The sequence below is a fragment of the Meriones unguiculatus genome (genome assembly GCF_030254825.1).
Source record: "Meriones unguiculatus strain TT.TT164.6M chromosome 13 unlocalized genomic scaffold, Bangor_MerUng_6.1 Chr13_unordered_Scaffold_40, whole genome shotgun sequence".
In the NCBI taxonomy this organism is placed as follows: Eukaryota; Metazoa; Chordata; class Mammalia; order Rodentia; family Muridae; genus Meriones; species Meriones unguiculatus.
This window is the reverse complement of record NW_026843649.1, coordinates 3,933,382-3,951,358: the sequence shown is the minus strand read 5'-3', so window position 1 is coordinate 3,951,358 and position 17,977 is coordinate 3,933,382. Positions and strand designations below refer to the sequence as shown.

The 17,977-nt window shown below is 38.6% G+C and overlaps 1 protein-coding gene across 1 annotated transcript in view; it reads left to right on the top strand.

Annotated features, from left to right (window-relative positions):
• The window catches only part of LOC132651126 (zinc finger protein ZFP2-like), a gene marked incomplete at its 5' end in the record, with an annotated part of 38,576 nt that extends 35,357 nt beyond the window's left edge, over positions 1-3,219 (top strand). Inside the window, 2 exon segments of the mRNA XM_060376413.1 lie at positions 2,304-2,496; positions 2,653-3,219. Coding sequence (XP_060232396.1) covers positions 2,304-2,496; positions 2,653-3,219 — 760 coding nt within the window.
• Between the last annotated feature and the right edge of the window lie 14,758 nt (positions 3,220-17,977).

Genomic DNA, 17,977 nt, shown 5'->3' with positions numbered 1-17,977 from the left:
TGTTCTAAGTTCCTTGGAGTTTATTTATGTTACCTTTACGTTATCTGTTACAGGAAAGTAATTAAAAAAAATATTTGGCAGTTTCAGAACTTTTTGTAATAATGTAACTTGTTTTTGATTTACCTTTAAAAAACAAATTGTAGATGTTGGGCTCCAGCAGGATCATGTTAGGATGGAGAGGATTTTGATGAGAGTTTTGTGTTGTCTAAAAAGCAAGAGAGAGAGAGCAAGAAAGTAAGAATGTCTGGTTAAGCCAGAAAAAGGAAGCTAGGAACCTGAAGGTATATAGGATGTTGCAGAAGGTTAGTAAATGTGTTATAAAAAGCCAGAGAGTTAATATGATTTGAGAAAGAACTGTAAAATATGTTGTTATTCATTTAAAAAGGTTGGAGACTCTTCAATGCAAAATGTTTGCTTGTGGTTTTTTAAAAGGAAAAAAGAACTGCAGTTCCATGTTAGTCCAGGGTTACGCAGGGTTATTTTCAGATCATTGTTAACCATTATATAAAATATATGCCTGGCTGCCAGCGCCTAAATAAATAAATTAATGTGGTTTCTTTCTGGCCTATAGATTTGGTATGGCCAAAATACTCTATTTTTGCTGAGGGCTACAAGCTGAGTTTAATTATCTGTTTAATGCTAAATAAAACTTTTGTCCTTTAATTTTTTGCTATTAAGTCTTAATACAATATGGTAGGATTAATAAGATTTGCTAGCCCCTTTATAAACTATGCCTGATTAAAAGTTTTGCTTTAATTTTAGTTTAAAAAGAGCGGATTTAAAGTTATGCTAAAGATTATAGTTAAGTATAAGATTGAGCTTTACCTAGTCTCATTGTTTAAGTTGTTGTTCTGTTTTTAAAAAGGTTAAATCTAAAATGGGTAATCATAAAATCTGACTATATAGATTTACTTAAAATTTGGCTATAAAACATGCATCAAAAATATATCAAAATTGGAAATTATGGCATCCTGTTTTATAGGATGCAATTTAGAGCAGATGATAAAGATAAACAAAGAGTAACTCAAATATGCTGGCCTTCAGGCTTGTCAGAAAACCAATAAATATGGCATTTTAACATATGTAAGCTTATTTTGACAAAGTCCAACCTGTTGATGCATCTTTTCAAGGGCCTAGCACATCTGTGCAAATAACAGAGTTACCTGCAGTATTGGCTGTGTTTTAAAGTTTTAATAAACAGTCTTTAAACATTTTTACAGATAGTGCCTATGTAGCTTAGTCTTTGCCTAGGTTAGAGACTGCAAATTAAATTTAGACATCTTCTTCTGCTAAAATTATTTTTACAAATTCAAAATTTGATACAAAAAGAAAACTTTTCCTTTTACATTGGACATTTACAAGTTCATTTTAACCTTCCAGGACCTTTAACTAAGGTAATTATAAAGCAGACTTGTTTAAACAATGTCCTTCTTGTGTTGTCCTTTTGCCTACTTCCCATCTTGGGGTCAATCCCTGTGGCCTTGTACCTAATGTTATTTGGCACGTGGATGTTACACATATTCCTAAATTTGGTAATTTAAAATATGTTCATGTGTTTGTTGGCACTTATAGTGGGTTTATATTTTCCACACTCCAAACTGGTAAAGCTGGAAAAAATGTTATTGCTCATACGCTGTCAGCAATTGCGATATTAAAACTTCCAACACAACTTAAAACAGATAATGGCCCTGGCTATGTTGGAAATATGCTTTCAAAATTTTAAGAGTGTGCGCCCAGAGACATAAGCCTCAGGTTGTTAGGGGATGAAGCACAGGGAAGTTCAGGAGTGCCATCCTGGCTACTCATAATTGGATGAGAGATTAGGTAGCTGACTTTCAGGTCTGTTCAGTCCTGGCCAGACACCTGAGGAATATCTGATCTTTAATTCATGTTCAGAATCTCCTGCTAGTGGGGATGTGGCTACAGCCAAAGATGGAAGAGCAATTAGCTTCAACCTGTGTCTTCTCTGAGGAGCAAGCCTGAGAGAAGGTCGGAGGCTAAATCCTCCTCTCTCTCAGGGCTTCCTAAGTAACTCTTCTGAGGAACTTTCCAAATTACCATTATTAACACATCTTGGTGGGCCATCCTGTGATTTCTAGTCACTTAGTAACCCTGCCAAAGGCAATTACATTCCTTCTGCTTCTGCCCTTCAACGAAGAGGCCATACATCAAATTAACACATTAACGCCACTGATTTTCAGGAATGCTGGGTGTGTTACTCACCACGGCCACGCTTCTATGAGGGCATAGTCTTACCCTTAGAAGTAATTACAACTAATAATTCTAATGCTTTACGGTGGCAGCACCCAGAGGAGAGTCAGCCCTACAGTCACACAGGTGTCTGGAATTGGAACGTGCCTATTGGGACCTTCTATGCTTCCCCCGGTGGCTTTACAAGAAATTTGCAATATTACTCTTGTAAATTCAAGCTTTACATATATTGCTGCACCTAATGGCACTTATTTTGCCTGCTCCACTGGTCTTACTCCTAATCTTGTAAGCTCCACCTTTTTAGTCCATAGAGATTACTGCTTTTCCCAAGGCTGACTATACATTCTAAGGATGAGTTCCTTCGGTTTTGGGAAAAAGGGGTACGTCCATCTCAAGTTAAACGTGAGCCCTTAACTTCCATTACTCTAACTGTAATTCTAGCGTTGGAGCTGGTACAGGCATAGTCTCCCTAAATACCTCCCAGCAACAATTAATCAACTCTCCCTAGCAGTGGACAAAGACCTACAAGATTTGCAGAAAGGCTTACAGGACCTAAAAGATTCTATGGTGTCTTTATCTGAGGTAGTTTTACAAAACAGTCGTGGTCTAGATTTGGTTTTTCTCCAGGAAGGTGGACTCTGTGCTGCGCTCAAGGAAGAATGCTGCTTTTACACTGACAAAACAGGTTTAGTGCAAAGCAGTATTGATAAGTTTTACTCCAGTTTGGAGGAACAAAAATGGAACAGAGGAAAACAAGAGTCCTGGTATCAAAATTGGTTTTCCACATCCCCATGGCTAACCACTCTGCTTCCCAGTCTGCTAGGACCTTTTGTAGGTATCCTTTTGCTTCTCTCTTTTGGCCCCTGGGCCTTTAATCGATTGACAAGCTTTGTTAAGAGTCAGGTGGATTCTGCAATCAAGCCAGTGGGAGTCCATTACCATCGCCTCGCCACGGAAGAAGAGTCTACCGTTGACCTGCCAGAGGACCAAAACAACCCCACATCTTGACCCTTAGACTTCACCTCCCTACAAAAATCAACTCGGGGGTGGAAATTCTGGTCCTGCCCCTCCAAATAATAACTCAGGTTTCCTTGACCCCTCATATACTATTAAGATATAGGTCATATCTTAAAGGGGTGTGCATCTACTCATTAATATTTTTTATTAAATCATATCAAGAAGCTGAGAACAAAAACAAGTATAGGGGAAGCAACTGCTGTCTCAGTTTCAGGTCCAGCTTGAGGGTGTCCAGTCAACCAATGCTACCTTGGGCTATTGTTTCTGCTTATCAAAAATAAGCAGACCTTATTTTTGATACTTACCTTAAAGCATCCCTGACTTTACTATTAAGAGTGTACTTTTATTAACTTTAAATTAGTCTCTAAGATTTTTTTACATCACAGCCATTAGCAAAAACATCTTTCCCTGACCTTGTTAAACAACCTGTTTTTCCAAATTCTTTCTAAGGGTAATGGTCATTGCTAAGAACCTACATCTATGGTTCCTTTCAAGAGCAGTGGTTAATTCATTAATTAGCAACCATGCGAAAAGAGATCAAGCATTGTTAATTTTAAATGACAGCGGTATTGCCTAGTGAGGGGCTAGAAGCCTCCTTAGAGTTTTCAAACAACTCATGTTATGAGTAATATGGGCATCATAAAGGCATCAAGAGAGCTATATGCCATAACAGCACAAAGTCCTCAGTATAAGCAATGCTTGTGGCTATGCTTCTCCAAGACAAACTCATCATGGCTATGCTGATAGGGGAGCCAAATATCAGTGAGTGATACAGCTGTTTTGCTGTTGCTCTTGCATGGCTCTCGACAGTACCAGGTAGCCAAAATAGTTTGCCTATATATGGGGGAGAGGGGAGTGAGGTTAGCTCAGGTCCTATGCAAGCTTGGAGGACCATATAACATGGAAGGACTGAGGGATTGCTGGGAGAAAATTGGCAGCTAGGTTTGTTTTGATATGTTAAATCCAAACCTCTGACATTAGTTTCAGATTTGAGCCTACATCTATGGAAATACAAACTTCAGAGAGAGCAGCATTGTCTCCATTGGGTAATGATTATCAAATGAGCCCACAGGAAGAAAGGTGACAAAGACAAAGATTTTCTTTTTCTTTCTTTATATCTTCTTTCTTTCCTTTGAGGGAGGGTGTTTACCCAGACTAGACTAAAATATTTGCTTTCTTGCTTTGTTTTCCTAATTATTTTATATTTTATTATTTTTATTTTTCACAATTTATTCATTATATATCCTGATTGAAGGCCACTCCCTCAACTCCTACTGGACCCAACCTCCCTTTCTCTTACCCCTCTCCTCTTCCCCTAGTCCACTCAAAAGGGGAGTTCCCCTCCTCAACCATCCACCCGTACCTTATCTGAATACTACTCAGCTATTAAAAACAACAAAATAAAAGTTCTTTTTTTATTTATTCTCTATAGGCCACTGTGCTCACCTCAGAAGATTTCATACTATGAAACTTGCCTCCAATCCTAACAAACACACAGTATAACTCATTTTAAAGAGTCCCACCCCCATGACACCGGTTGATTGACCATCTCACATGCAGAAACATGTGAAATATGAAATGCGATGAAGTTTGAAACATTTTATCACAATCATTTCAGAGGATGTGGTTCTCTTTATGCCTGGAGAGCTGTTTCTCACTAGCCCAGGGAGACAGGAGGGGGAGAAGATGAGGTATAAAGCTTGGAAGGCCCGAAAGCAAAACAGTGGTCAGACACTCTGGGAACCACCTCAGAAAGTAAGTTCAACTTTAATTCCAGAAAATAGAGGCTATATACCACTTGGGAAGTGACTGGGGTGCTCCAAGGATACGTTTACATAATTGTTTAAAACTAGGCACTTTAAGCATGCTTGATTTGCATTAAACAGCACATTCCTATCATATGAACAAGAACACAGTACCTAGTTATGCTATGTTTTAAGGGAGGGGAGAGTTAGCTGGGATCTGTGTCAAAGGCCATCTATCAAATGTGGTTGGTGGCTTCTATGTCCAAAGATACTCTCCAGATGAAGTCAGGCAGAGAAAATGTACCTTTATCGTGGTTACACAACTAGGCTAGCATCAGGGTCTTACGTGGAAGAGAAAGCCTCCACCCTCATATCTCAAAATTTAGTCTTGGTTGTGATGTTTTTCAATAGTATCCCTGGAACAATAGGTATGTGTACACAAAGAAACCTCTACGGGCTACCACTGTTGTGTTACTCTCAGAGAACTTCCTGGTTGGTGTTAGTTCACCATTCCCCACATATTCATCCACTGGATGAAAATTTTCTTGTGTAAAGCGAGGCAATTGAAAATAGTAAATGATGAGAATCAGAATCAATATGTCTTTCCTAAAAAGTGTTTATTTGCATGTAATTTAGATTTACAATTCATTGTATTCTTTTTAAAAATAAGTTTGTTTATTTATTTACTTTACATTCCAATTATAGTCCTTTCCTTTCTCTCCCCCAGTACTACCATCCATTCTTATTGCCCCATTCCCCTTCCCCTTCAGAAAAGGGAGGTATTTCTATTGAGCTAGTTTTTCAGTTCTGTTGGATCTCAGTGGACGAAAGAACACAAAGGCCTTACCACGTTGCTTATATTCATAGAATTCCTTTCCAGTATGAATCCTTTTATTACAATGATGACTCTAGTTTTATGCAAGGCCTCACCATTTTAACATATTCATAAGTGACCCGTCCCACTGGTTAGTCGAACAGGGTCCACCTGAAAGAGGGAGTGGAAATTGGCAGACAGAGACGTGAAGAATGGAGATGAGACAGATTCTTGATCAAGTCTCAGTTTACTGAACATGCAAACAACACTTATAAAGCAAAGGGTACAAGCAATTTTTTTTCACAGTAGCAGCACATCTGTGCCTGGCAAGGCATGCAGGAATTCACTCAAGGTCACAAAATTTGCTGTCTGGTTCTCAAGGTTGCATGGAGCTTGCTATCTACTTCTCAGGCTCAGAGCACCCCGCCTGCAGAGACTGCCAAGGACAGTTTCTGAGAAATGGAAATATGGATAAGACCCGCATATGCCAAGGCCAGGAGGCAGAATTCCAATTACTACACTCCTTCAGTTCCCCCTTCTTTGTTTTTTTGGAGAGACTGCCTTAGGTTGGCAAAACACGCATTTTTCTCTTACCATCAAGGTCTCGGATGTGATTTTCACGAGCCTCTGTCTTAGGTTGGGAAAAACACAATTTCATACTTACTCATCATTGGCTTAACTCCATGTCAAACAGGGTTGTTAGAGATATTTAATTTAAATTCATGCAACTGTACTTGCATGGGTTGAAGTTGTTGAAGAAAGAACTGTAACACAGAAGGAAAGCAGGCACAGGCCAAGAAACCCATACCCGCCATGCCTGCAAGTGTCAGTCCCCATTTAAGAACAGAGTCACAGGATGGAAAGTTCCTCCTGGGGTTAGTAAATATATCCCAGGCTGTATTGGCCAATTCCAACCTAGGTTTCTTGGCAGATTCTATGTCATGGATCTTATTTCTCATTGTTAACATGTCCAATAAGAAGTTTTTGCTAGACCAAATACCAGCAAGGTGATTCTGAACCTGAGTCCAATTAAATTTTGTTTCATCATATCAAGAATTAGAAATCCTAACAGGAATCATAACAAAACAGGTTGCTTAACAACTAATACTGAAAGAACATTATTATCAGCACCAACACAATTAGTAATATATTGCAATATACATATTCAATCAAATAGGTATCATTGTTCTTTAAAAGTCTCACTACAATGTTTTTAATTAGCAGTAAATAATGAGAATTAACACATGTCAAAACAGAAGCATATTTGATTAATTCAGCAAAGCTACCTGTATTCCCAGAGAGAATGCCTATATATTCCAAGGTAGCCCCCAATTTCTATACATAGGTTTGCCAATGTTTATTTGAAGTCCTCCAAAGTCCAGCATTAACAGCTTTTTATAAAATGAAAGAACTTTGACTGCCTTTACCAGAAGCCAAGTTTTTAATACAATTGATGACAACTATAGTCCACAACTATAAATGCAGTGTCATTGTCCCAGGAGTAGATGGTGGGCATTTCTCCAATGCATCTTGTCCAACAAACCATTGGTTGAGGACAAGTGTGTTGATCCCCTTTCTCACAGGTGGGTAACTTATTGGAGAGGTAAGACTGTCATTCTTAACTCCCATAGGAAGGGACAATAATATTCCTCCAATGTTTCACTTTGCCTGGTTGCAAAGGGAGGCTTGAACTGCCACCCCAAGTTTAGAGTGATAGGCATTCCAACCTATGACCTGGACAGGGGAGACTGGTAAGCAGTCCTGATGAATACTCTCTCTGGTAAAGCAAAGAGGATGACCTCTTTCCATTCCTGAAAAGTTAAGAGTCTGTTTTACTTGCATTTCTTCAAAAGCAGGAAAACCCAGCAGCCAGGTGTTGTTGACATAAACAATGACTTCTGGATCATCCCAGAAAACTGGATGTGATAAAGGTGGATCAGGAATGTATGTCCAATAAGCAGTCATCCTGGCTGGAGGGGTCTTTATTGACATCATTATCATTGTCAGGAGAAAACTCCTCATTCAATTGTCGAACCAGGCATTCCAGTAGCCATCGAGCTGCATCATTTTCCTGTGAAAAAACAGACAGCTCCTCATCCCTAAATGAGTACAGGGTCTGGTCCATGCCATGCAAAAGATTTTTTGGTTGTTTTTTGTTTTTGTTTCTGTTTGTTTTTTTTGTTTTGTTTTTTTAGTTTTTGTATGCCAAAATCTATCTGCTGCAGATTTATCATGCTTATTCAAAATTTAAAAATTTAGAATGAAAAGAACATGATTAAGATGATTCTTAGGTGTCTAGGGGAGTAGCTCCCCCTTTTTTGTTTGTTTTGTAAGTAAATTTTTTGTTTATTTTTTAGTTTTTTTTTAATTTTAGAAAATATAATTGCTTTATTTTTTTGTAAGTAAATCTTAATTGTACAGTGGGCACGTTTTTTTTTGTCCTTGAAGATTATAAGGTATTTTAGTTATATGAGAAACTTGAAACTGTTGACAAAATCTTTTAAAATATTTTCTAGTATATGCTCTTTTATTGTCAGTTTTAAACTGTTTTGGAACACCCAGAACATTAAAAGCCTATAGACAATGAGTAATGACATTTTTTTGTGGCTTCTCCTGGTTGAGAAGTAGCAAAAATAAATACAGAATAGGTATTAATGGAAACATGTACATATTTTAATTTTTTTAATTTAGGAACATAAGTAATATCTATTTGCCAATTTTGATTTGGAAACAATTCTTTAGGATTGACTCCCAAACGGGGAACAGGATGAAATTGAGGACAAGTACTGTAAGCCTTAACTATATTACAGGCCTGTTTTTTAGTCAACCCATATTTAAGTCTCAAGGTTTGACTATTAAGATGATGTATATTATGGGCATTTTGGGCTCTTTTTAACTGTGAGCAATAAACTTTGGTGGCTTTGTCTGTCAATGTATTTTTTTTAGACAGGGGTCCTGGCAAATTAGAATAAGCCCTCAAATGTCCTATAAAAAAGAGAAAGTTTTTTTAGTATTTAATTTTAAATTTGTAAAAATAAAATTTTAGCAGGAGAAGATGTCTGAATTTGACCTGCAGTCTCTAACCTACGTAAGTATTGAGCTACGTATGTATTATCTGTAAAAATGTTTAAAGACTGCCTACTAAAACTATGAAATATTGCCAACACTGTAGATAACTCTGCTATTTGCATAGATGTGCTAGACATTTGAAAAGAAATAATTTTTTATAAGTATAGGCAGCAACACCAGATAATGGACCATTAGTAAATACCGTTAAAACATTAACAATTGGGCTGACTTTTGTTTTAAATGGAAAAACTATAAGTTGTACCTTTAAAAACTGAATTAATTTGGTTTTTTTTGTGCCTCAATAGGTTGGATTTTATTATAAAAAGCTTACATATGTCAAAATGTCATATTTATTAGATCTCTGACAAGTCTTAGGGCTAGTATATTTGAGTTACTCTTTGTTTAGCTTTACTATTTGTTTTAAACTGTATTGTATAAAACAGGATATTATAATTTTTAATTTTGGCATATTTTCTAAATGTATGATTTAGAGCCAAATTTTAGGTGGATCTATATAGGTCAAATTTATTGTTATCCATTTTAGATTTAACCTTAAACATACACACACACACACACACACACACACACACAACCTAAACAAAGAGACTCTGTAAAACTCAATCTTGTACTCAACTATACTGTTAGCGTGACTTTAAATCTGCTCTTTTTAAATTAAAATCAAAGCAAAACTTTTAATTAAACATAATTTATAAAGGGGCTAGTAAATCTTATTAATCCTATTATATTGTATTAAAACTTAACAGCAAAAAATTAAAGGACAAAAGTTTTATTTAGCATTTAAACAGAGAACTAAACTTAGCCTGCAGCCCTCAGCAAAAATGGACTATTTTGGCCAAACCAAATATATAGGCCAGAAAGAAACAGCATTAAATCATTTATTTAGGTACTGGCAACCAGGCATATATTTAATATAATGGTTAACAATGATCCTAATATTGAAAGACTGCCAAGAGCCTATCTAGACGGGGAGACCCCGATTCCCAAGGAACAGCGAGACCAGCCTTCGGATGCAAACTGCAAGAGGTTTATTTTGATACACGGGTACCCGGGGCGACCAAGCCTATCGGAGGACTTGCACGCCTCTCGGTTGGGGTGACGGGTTTTTATAGGGCTCGGGAGCAGGAAGCGCGGTTACAGAAGCGAGAAGCATAGTTACAGGGGTCTGATTGGGTGGTTTGAACAAAGCCGTAGTTAAGTCACGTACCCAGAACAGGGAAGGCGGGAAGGCAGATTGTGAGCAGGGTCACGTACCCGGAACCGGGAAGGCGGGAAGGCAGATTGTGAGCAGGGTCAGCATTATGCTAGGACTTTATTCTTTCATTCCCCCATTTTTCTTCTAGCTTAGAATGGAATCCTTCATTCTGCGGGTCTAGGGAGAGTCAATCTCCGTCTCCAGCTGCTTGAGTTGATGATACTGCTGGGTTAGCACTAACGTCTGTATGACGGAGAGCCGGTCCTTCATAAACTGAACTAACCTATTTAGAATGCAAGGCCCGAAAAGTAGAATTAAAAGAATTATAATTAAGGGGCCCATAAGAGAGGAAACAAGAGTGGTGAACCAGGGGGCCTTATTGAACCAGCTTTCATACCAACTTTGTCTTTCATTGAAGAGCTTTTCTCTCTGATTAAGTCTCTCTCTAAGTTTGGCCATATTGTCTCTGACTAGTCCGGTGTGATCGGCATAGAAACAGCACTCCTCTTTTAGAGCCGCACATAGTCCTCCCTCTTGCAAAAAGAGGATATCTAGCCCTCTACGGTTCTGTAGAACTACCTCAGACAGTGAGGTCAAGGATTTCTCCAAGGCACTTACTGATTCTTCTAACGCCTGTAGATCGGCATGCATAGCTTGTTGAAGTTGTAGGAACTGATGGGTCGCTGATAGGGCGGTGGCCCCAGTCCCAATCCCTGCGGCTATGCCCCCAACCATTAGTCCCCCCAGCATTATTGCCAGGGAGCCCCTTTTGACTTAGCATTTCAGCCTGCTAGGGGGGATTTGGGCGTAGATCCGTCTTCTGGAGCTTCTTCGAGCTGACCGTTGGACCGTAGGCATCAGGGGCTAGGAAGGCTGAAATGCCAGTCAAAGCCTGGGCAATGGGGAAGTCCCAAGCATCTGGTTCGTTGATCCACCCGAAGAGGCAGGGAGCAATCATGTCAGTTTCCAGGAAGTCCAGATCTCAGCTTGCAGTCCACAGCTGATCCCGGACAGAGTTAAACAGGTGAAGATCTGCTGAGACAAATTCAGATTGGAGACAGGAGTTAAAATTTGTCTATTAAATGGGAAAGATCAGGGAAAATCTCATCTGCGATCCTTTTGAGCTATGCCAGATCGAGGTCACATCCCTGAAACTCATATGAAATTTTAGTACACAAAAGGAAATAGACATAATTTTAAATACTCAGAAAAGTAACATATCAGCAAATCAAACATTTTGAGAGGAACAGGTAAAACTGCATCCCACTGAATGAGTATCAGTTAGCTGTTTGTTTTATAACCTTTATACACCACCTAAGTGTGTCCACAGTAACACATTTCTTTTTTTCTGTGGGCATAGCTGTTTGTAATTAGTCACGAATGAAGCTTGGCTATTTTTATACACTCAGCATATACTTTTAGTTTTCACTTTTACTTTTATGTTTACACTGGAAAGTTAGGCAGAAATACATTACTGGCTTTTAGTGCTAAAGCCTGGATGCTAACTTTCCTTAACAAAGCAACTAGAAGGAATAGGTTTAGGATATTTCTGTGTCAAAATCTACCCCAGAAATGGCAGATATTAAGAATACCATACTAAAAGCTATGACTTTTGGGTCAGATACACACATTAAACAGATGTTTTTAAAATAACGAGAAGCACCTTTAGTCTATCTTCAGAAGCCAACAAAGGAAATTAAAATCTTAACATGGTGACTGAATAATAAGCAGTTATTGCTCCATCAACTTATCAGAACTCTATTGATCAATGCCAACACTCTGAACTTTTAAAATTTTATAACATAAGCACAACAGTAGCAAAGGGGGGAGAAATTTAAAATATTTCCCATTTTTAATCTGCTTTAAAATATTTTTATCTCTTTATAATTTATAATTATATCTTAAAAAAACTACTTAGACTCTCCAATCTTTTGAATTTATCAACCCTGAAACATTTTTTTAAACTAAATAATAACACTCTAGATTTTTACAACCTAAACTCCTATATTTTCAGACCCTATATAAGCTCCACTTATTTATCTTAAGACATGAGTCCTGTGAGCAAAGCAAACCTGTCTTTTTTTCTAAATAAGATATCTAGTACTCTGTGGTTCTAGCTAATGAGCTGATCAATGAGCTAACAGTCGATCTAATTGTCTTTTCTCTAGCTGCAAAGCTACCGTAAGCTTAGCATAGCCGTCAAGGTGTTCAGAGACCTGAGAAGGATAAATTATAAGCTAAATAAATACCAATCCATGTGCCAATCAAAATGACGGGGATGACTAGTTAGCCCATTACCTAGGCAGTGTCCCTGGCTCCTGTGTTTCAGCATCCTGAACAGACGCAGTTCTGCCAGGCACATAAGATGAGAGACTGTTTCTGTGGAGAAAGAAACGAGAGAATGGCCTCACCTCGCCCTAGCAATGTGAAACATTGACTCCAGGTGTCCACAGTTTTGGCTGGGCCTTAGCAGTGGGCCAGTTGAGGCAGTATTGCCCAGTGGTTAGCATACCACAATCCAGAGTAGCATTCATCTGTCGTTGTGCCCAAATCTTCTCGGAGACCTTGGGGGACCTACTGCTAGGATTGCGGGACTTCCTGTCACAATAAGCTTACACATGTTAAAATGCCTAATTCAGATTTCTGACAAGCTTGAGGGCCAGCATATCCGAGTTACTCTGTTTTTATCATCTGCTCTAAACTGTGTCCTATAAAACAGAATGCTATGATCTCTGATTCTAGCATATTTTCGAGATGCATGTCCTAGAAGTATATATTTTAAGACAAATAGACAAGAGACTAGGTAAGGCTCAACTGCAGTATTTAGCATGACTTTAAATCTGTTCTTTCTGAACTAAAATCAAAGCAAACCTTTTAATCGGATACAGTTTATAGAGAGGCTAGCTAATCTTGCTGCTCCTACCACTTGCATTAAAATTGAACATTCAAAAGCTTTGCATTTAGCACTAATGACTAAACATATCTCCGGACCAGCATGGCGGCTGGCCATGTGTAACCGAACTGAGCTGGAATCCTTAAACAAACATGGCAGCCAAACTACAGCTTCACCAGCTCTCTATTGCTGAACCATCATGGTGGCTGACCACGTGTAACTGAACTCAGCTGGAAGTCTTAAACAAATATGGCAGCCAAACTACAGCTTTACGAGCTCTCTATTGCTGAACCATCAAGGCGGCTGGCCATGTGCTAGCATTAGCACAGGCTGTGACTGACAATACCAAACATGGCCATTAGGTGCTGATGATACAGCAAACACTTCGGAGCCTCCATAATCCCCCACAATGGCCATTAGGTGCTGATGATACAGCAAACACTTCGGAGCCTCCATAATCCCCCACAACCAAAAGTTCCCAGTAATCGAACAAGCTTTAGAACCAACTGCATAACAGAACAATTTTAAACTGTAATTATTTTAGCCATACCAAACCTATCAGCTAGAATTTTTTCCTTAAAAGAGCATAAAAAACATTTTGTAATGAGGAATCACCAGCCTTTTAAATGAAGTATAACATTTTAAAATACAGTTTTTCTTTAAATCATATTAACTCTGGCTTTTTATAACACATCCACTAACCTTCTGCAACATGCTATATACATTTAGATTTCCAGCTTTTCTTTTCTGGCTTAACCAGACATGCTTACTTTTTTGCTCTCTTTCTTGCTTTTCAGACGACATAAAAACTCTCACTAAAATCCTTTCCATTCTGACATGATCCTGCTGAAGCCCAGAGTCTACGTACGATTTGCTTTTTATAGGCAAAGCAAAAGCAAGTTACATTACTATAAAGAGGAGTTCTGAAACTGCCAAATTTTTTTTCTTTTAAAATAACTTTCCTGCATCTGATAACATAAAGGTAACAACCAAACTCTAAGGAACTTAGAACAAGCTTTAAGGAACTTGGTGAAACTTCCCCTTTTCTTTGTCTCAAGATAAAGAAGAGGGTGTAAACATGTTTTTTTATAAACAAAGCAGCTTATCAAACAAACAGCTCTCCATAAGATACATTTCAAAAACTGCAATTTTCTCAGTCATAGTCATACCCAAATGTCTGATAAACTTTAAACAATTTTTTAAAACCCGTTTTTGCAATATTAAAACAAAGTACCCCTTTTGTAGAAGTCACAAGGCATAAACATAATCTTTAAGATTAAAACCAGATTTTAAAACCAGAATTTACCAGTGCAAGCAGTTTAATTTTTAAAACCAATACCAATTTAAAATAAGCTATCCTTTTAACCTAGAAGGAAATGAGAATTATTTGACCAAGGTTTTTCTTTTTTTTTTTCTTTTATCAATACCAAGATGGTGGTTACATTATAAAATCACATGGTGAAGTCAAGATGGCGGCGAGACACTGAGACACTTTAGACCGCGTGGCAACCTATACAATATGCGCTTATGGATCTAATAAAGCGCATAGGCACACATTTTAAACAAGTTTCGGGAGACCTTTCAGAACAGAAAACAAAAGGTAGACAGACAAATAACACTCACTACACTTATGACAAAAATCAGGCAGACAGAAGACAACACAAACCGCGTGGTACGAGATCGGCGCCAAAGCAAAAACAAAAATTCAGATGGAGACCGTGTCGGAGGTCCGGTTCCTCCATCTCCCAGATGAAGCAAGTAGACTTCTCTCAGGGGCGTCGCCCCAAAGAGTCCCATTCGGCTCGTGTTTCCAGACAGGAGGGAACCCAAGAAGGGTTACCTTTCAGACGGGGAAGCAAATGATTCCCCTACCAGGCACTCCTGAGACGTCTCCCAGGAGGCACGGAAAAGAAGTCCGAGCCCGTCGGCTCCTTCTAGTTTGCTTCCTGCTCCCGAGCCCTATAAAAACCCGTCACCCCAACCGAGAGGCGTGCAAGTCTTCCAAGAGACTTTGTTGCCCCGGGTACCCGTGTACTCAATAAAGCCTCTTGCTGGTTGCATCCGAACAACTGGACTCGTTGATCTTTGGGTACAGGGTCTCCCTGACAGAAGACAACCTTCGGGGGTCTTTCATTTGGGGGCTCATCCGGGATCTGAGACCCCTGCCCAGGGACCACCGACCCAGCATCGGGAGGTAAGATGGCCGGCTTCTTGTTCTGTGAGTCTTGTGTATCGTTGTGTTAAATGGTCTGTCTTTGTGAGTTCGTTTCCAGGGGGTTCAAGTCCCCCTGTAGTCTGAGACTTGGCCAGGTCATCTGTATCAGACGGAAACTAGAAAATCAATCTCTGGAATGGGGGGGTGTATTTTATACAGGTTGAGCCATTCAAAAAATCAGAGTAAGGAATTTTATAAAAGGAAAAAATATCTACTACCTAGCCCTGCTCTCTTTTCCTAGACATATGTAAAATGACTCAACATTGATTTTCATCCCTGTTCTATAGAAGAATCTCAAATACCACCCAAAGCCCTGTCATACTCCCCAAAATAACAAAGAAAACAAGTACTTACTTCATGTACTATTTATCTCAATTACTATCATGTAATTACATTTTGAATATATATTGTCCATAAATTAATAAGTAACATGCATAACTTACTAAAATGTGTTTTCAGCAGCAGCTTTTATTCTGAAATAGAATGTCTGTGATTGTGAGACAAAGTGAGGAGCTCTTGTTTTTGTTTAAATATACATTTCAGAAAAAGGTTACTTAAAAGTATATACATAATTTAATTTTAGTATACTAATGGGTTTTATTAGAAAACTAATACATCAAAATGATCAATTTTTATTTGCTATTTTTTTGTTTTTAATACATCTCAAAGAGTTCTGATCAGGTCTTAAGAGAATAATGTAGCACTTAGGGAAAAAGATGCATCCCAGAAGTCCTGCACTGGAGGCCAAGATGGAGAAGACTTCCACAGCCACCATGGCTTTTCCCTTGGTGCTCTGGTAGACAGGGATGAAGGTGACCCAGACACTGCAGAACACCAGCATGCTGAATGTCAGGAACTTGGCCTCATTGAATGTGTCAGGCAGGTTTCTCACCAGAAAAGCCACAGTGAAGCTCCCTAGGGCCAGGGTCCCTAAGTAGGTCAGTACACAGTAGAAAGCAGTAACTGAGCTCTTATTGCATAAAATGATGACATGAGCATATTCAGAGTGTACATCTTTGTCAATATAGGGAGGAGAGGTTCCTAGCCAGACTCCAGAGAGAATGAGTTGGATCAGAACACAGATGGGAATGACAGCATTATAGACACCTGAGACAAACAACCTTCTCATTGTTCTTCCTGGCTTCATGACCCTAAAGGCCAGAATTACAGTTATAGTTTTTGCCAAAACAGTGGAAACAGCCAAGGTGAACACAAGTGCAAATGTTATTTGTTGCAGTATGCAAGAGGTTGTGTTTGGGTGACCAATAAAGAAAAAGGAGCAGAAGAAGCAGAGAAGAATGGAGATGAGCAGGATGTAGCTGAGAGTCCGGTTATTGGCCTTAACAGTGGCTGATTCTCGGTGTTTGAGAAAGATCCCCAGAACTGCAATTGTGATGATAGAGAAGCACATAGCTATGCAGGCCAGAGCCATGCCCAGAGGATCCTCAATGGAAAGGAAGGTCACTGCCTTGGGCAGGCAGTGGTTTCTCTCGGGGTTTGGGTACTCTTGACTTGGGCAAGGGATGCACTCGTGCTGATCTGTGTGGAGAAATTGGATCAATATTTCACCTTATATAGGTATCTATTCATTGCACATTTAATTCATTAGACTGCTTTTCCAATGATGTGTGTGCCCTGGTATATTCTGCTTCCTGTTATTGCCAAGGACATGAACTCTTTATAATTCCCATTTCTACTGTATATTTTGTTTAATTAAAAATAAGCTTTCTGCTCAACAGCTTAACCAGTTTCCCTAGGGCAGTAAAATCTATTTTACTCATATTGAGATAAAGTAATACTGTCAAGTAAGCCTGCAATTGTTTTTTGTATACTTTGAGTTTCTAAGTATGTGTATATTTTATTTTGATGATATCAGTGTATAAAATGCACTTTCATGTTTCCATCATCATGAGTTCACCTCATTTTTCTTGTTACTCACTGTTTCAGTGGATATTTGTTATCCCACTCCTATAATTTTTCTAAGGTAACATGGGAGTAAGATAGGTCCCATCTCCATGGAACAGTTCTGATTTGGAGGTTATATGCAACACTTGTATCAACAAATTGCAATGATAAGCTCAGATCAATCATTACCTATCTCAGCTGTGGAAATTGCAAATAAAATTCTATAGTCTTTTACATCCTTTGACTCAGGACAGGACTCTTTGTCTTTCATTATTAATTCCAGAATAATCCTGGGAATTGTTCTAATTCTCACTCTTGTTCTTCCAGTAATATTCTGAAGACTAAAATGACTATATGTCATAGATACCATATATCCATAAACTATTAAATCAGAAATAGATAATGACACAGCCGTATTCACTAAAATTGTTAAGAGTCATGGAGCCAGCACAGTTGCTTGGTGGTATTCCAGCAAAGCTGAGCAGACTATTGCCATCATTGTTTTTCTATCTCTAACTTCTGTTTGGTTTTTTGTTTGTTTGTTTGTTTGTTTGTTTTGTCTGTGTGTTGCATTATTGGGGACTTTCTGCACTACGATTCAATTTCTATTTTTTCTTCTACAGAAATATGTCTGTGTTTATTTTTTAAATAGGAATTTTTATTAATCATAGTTTATTTACTTTGCATCACAGCTGTAGCAACATTGCTCATTCCCTGCACACCTTCCCAACCTCATCTCCTCCCATGCCCCTCTCCAAGTCTGCTGATAGGGAGGTTCTCCTCCCCTTCCCGCTGACCCTAGCCTATCAGGTCTAATCAGGACTGGCTGCATTGTAAGGGGAACAGGGACTGTTGCTGACATAAACTCAGTGGTTGGCTCTTGATTACATCTCCT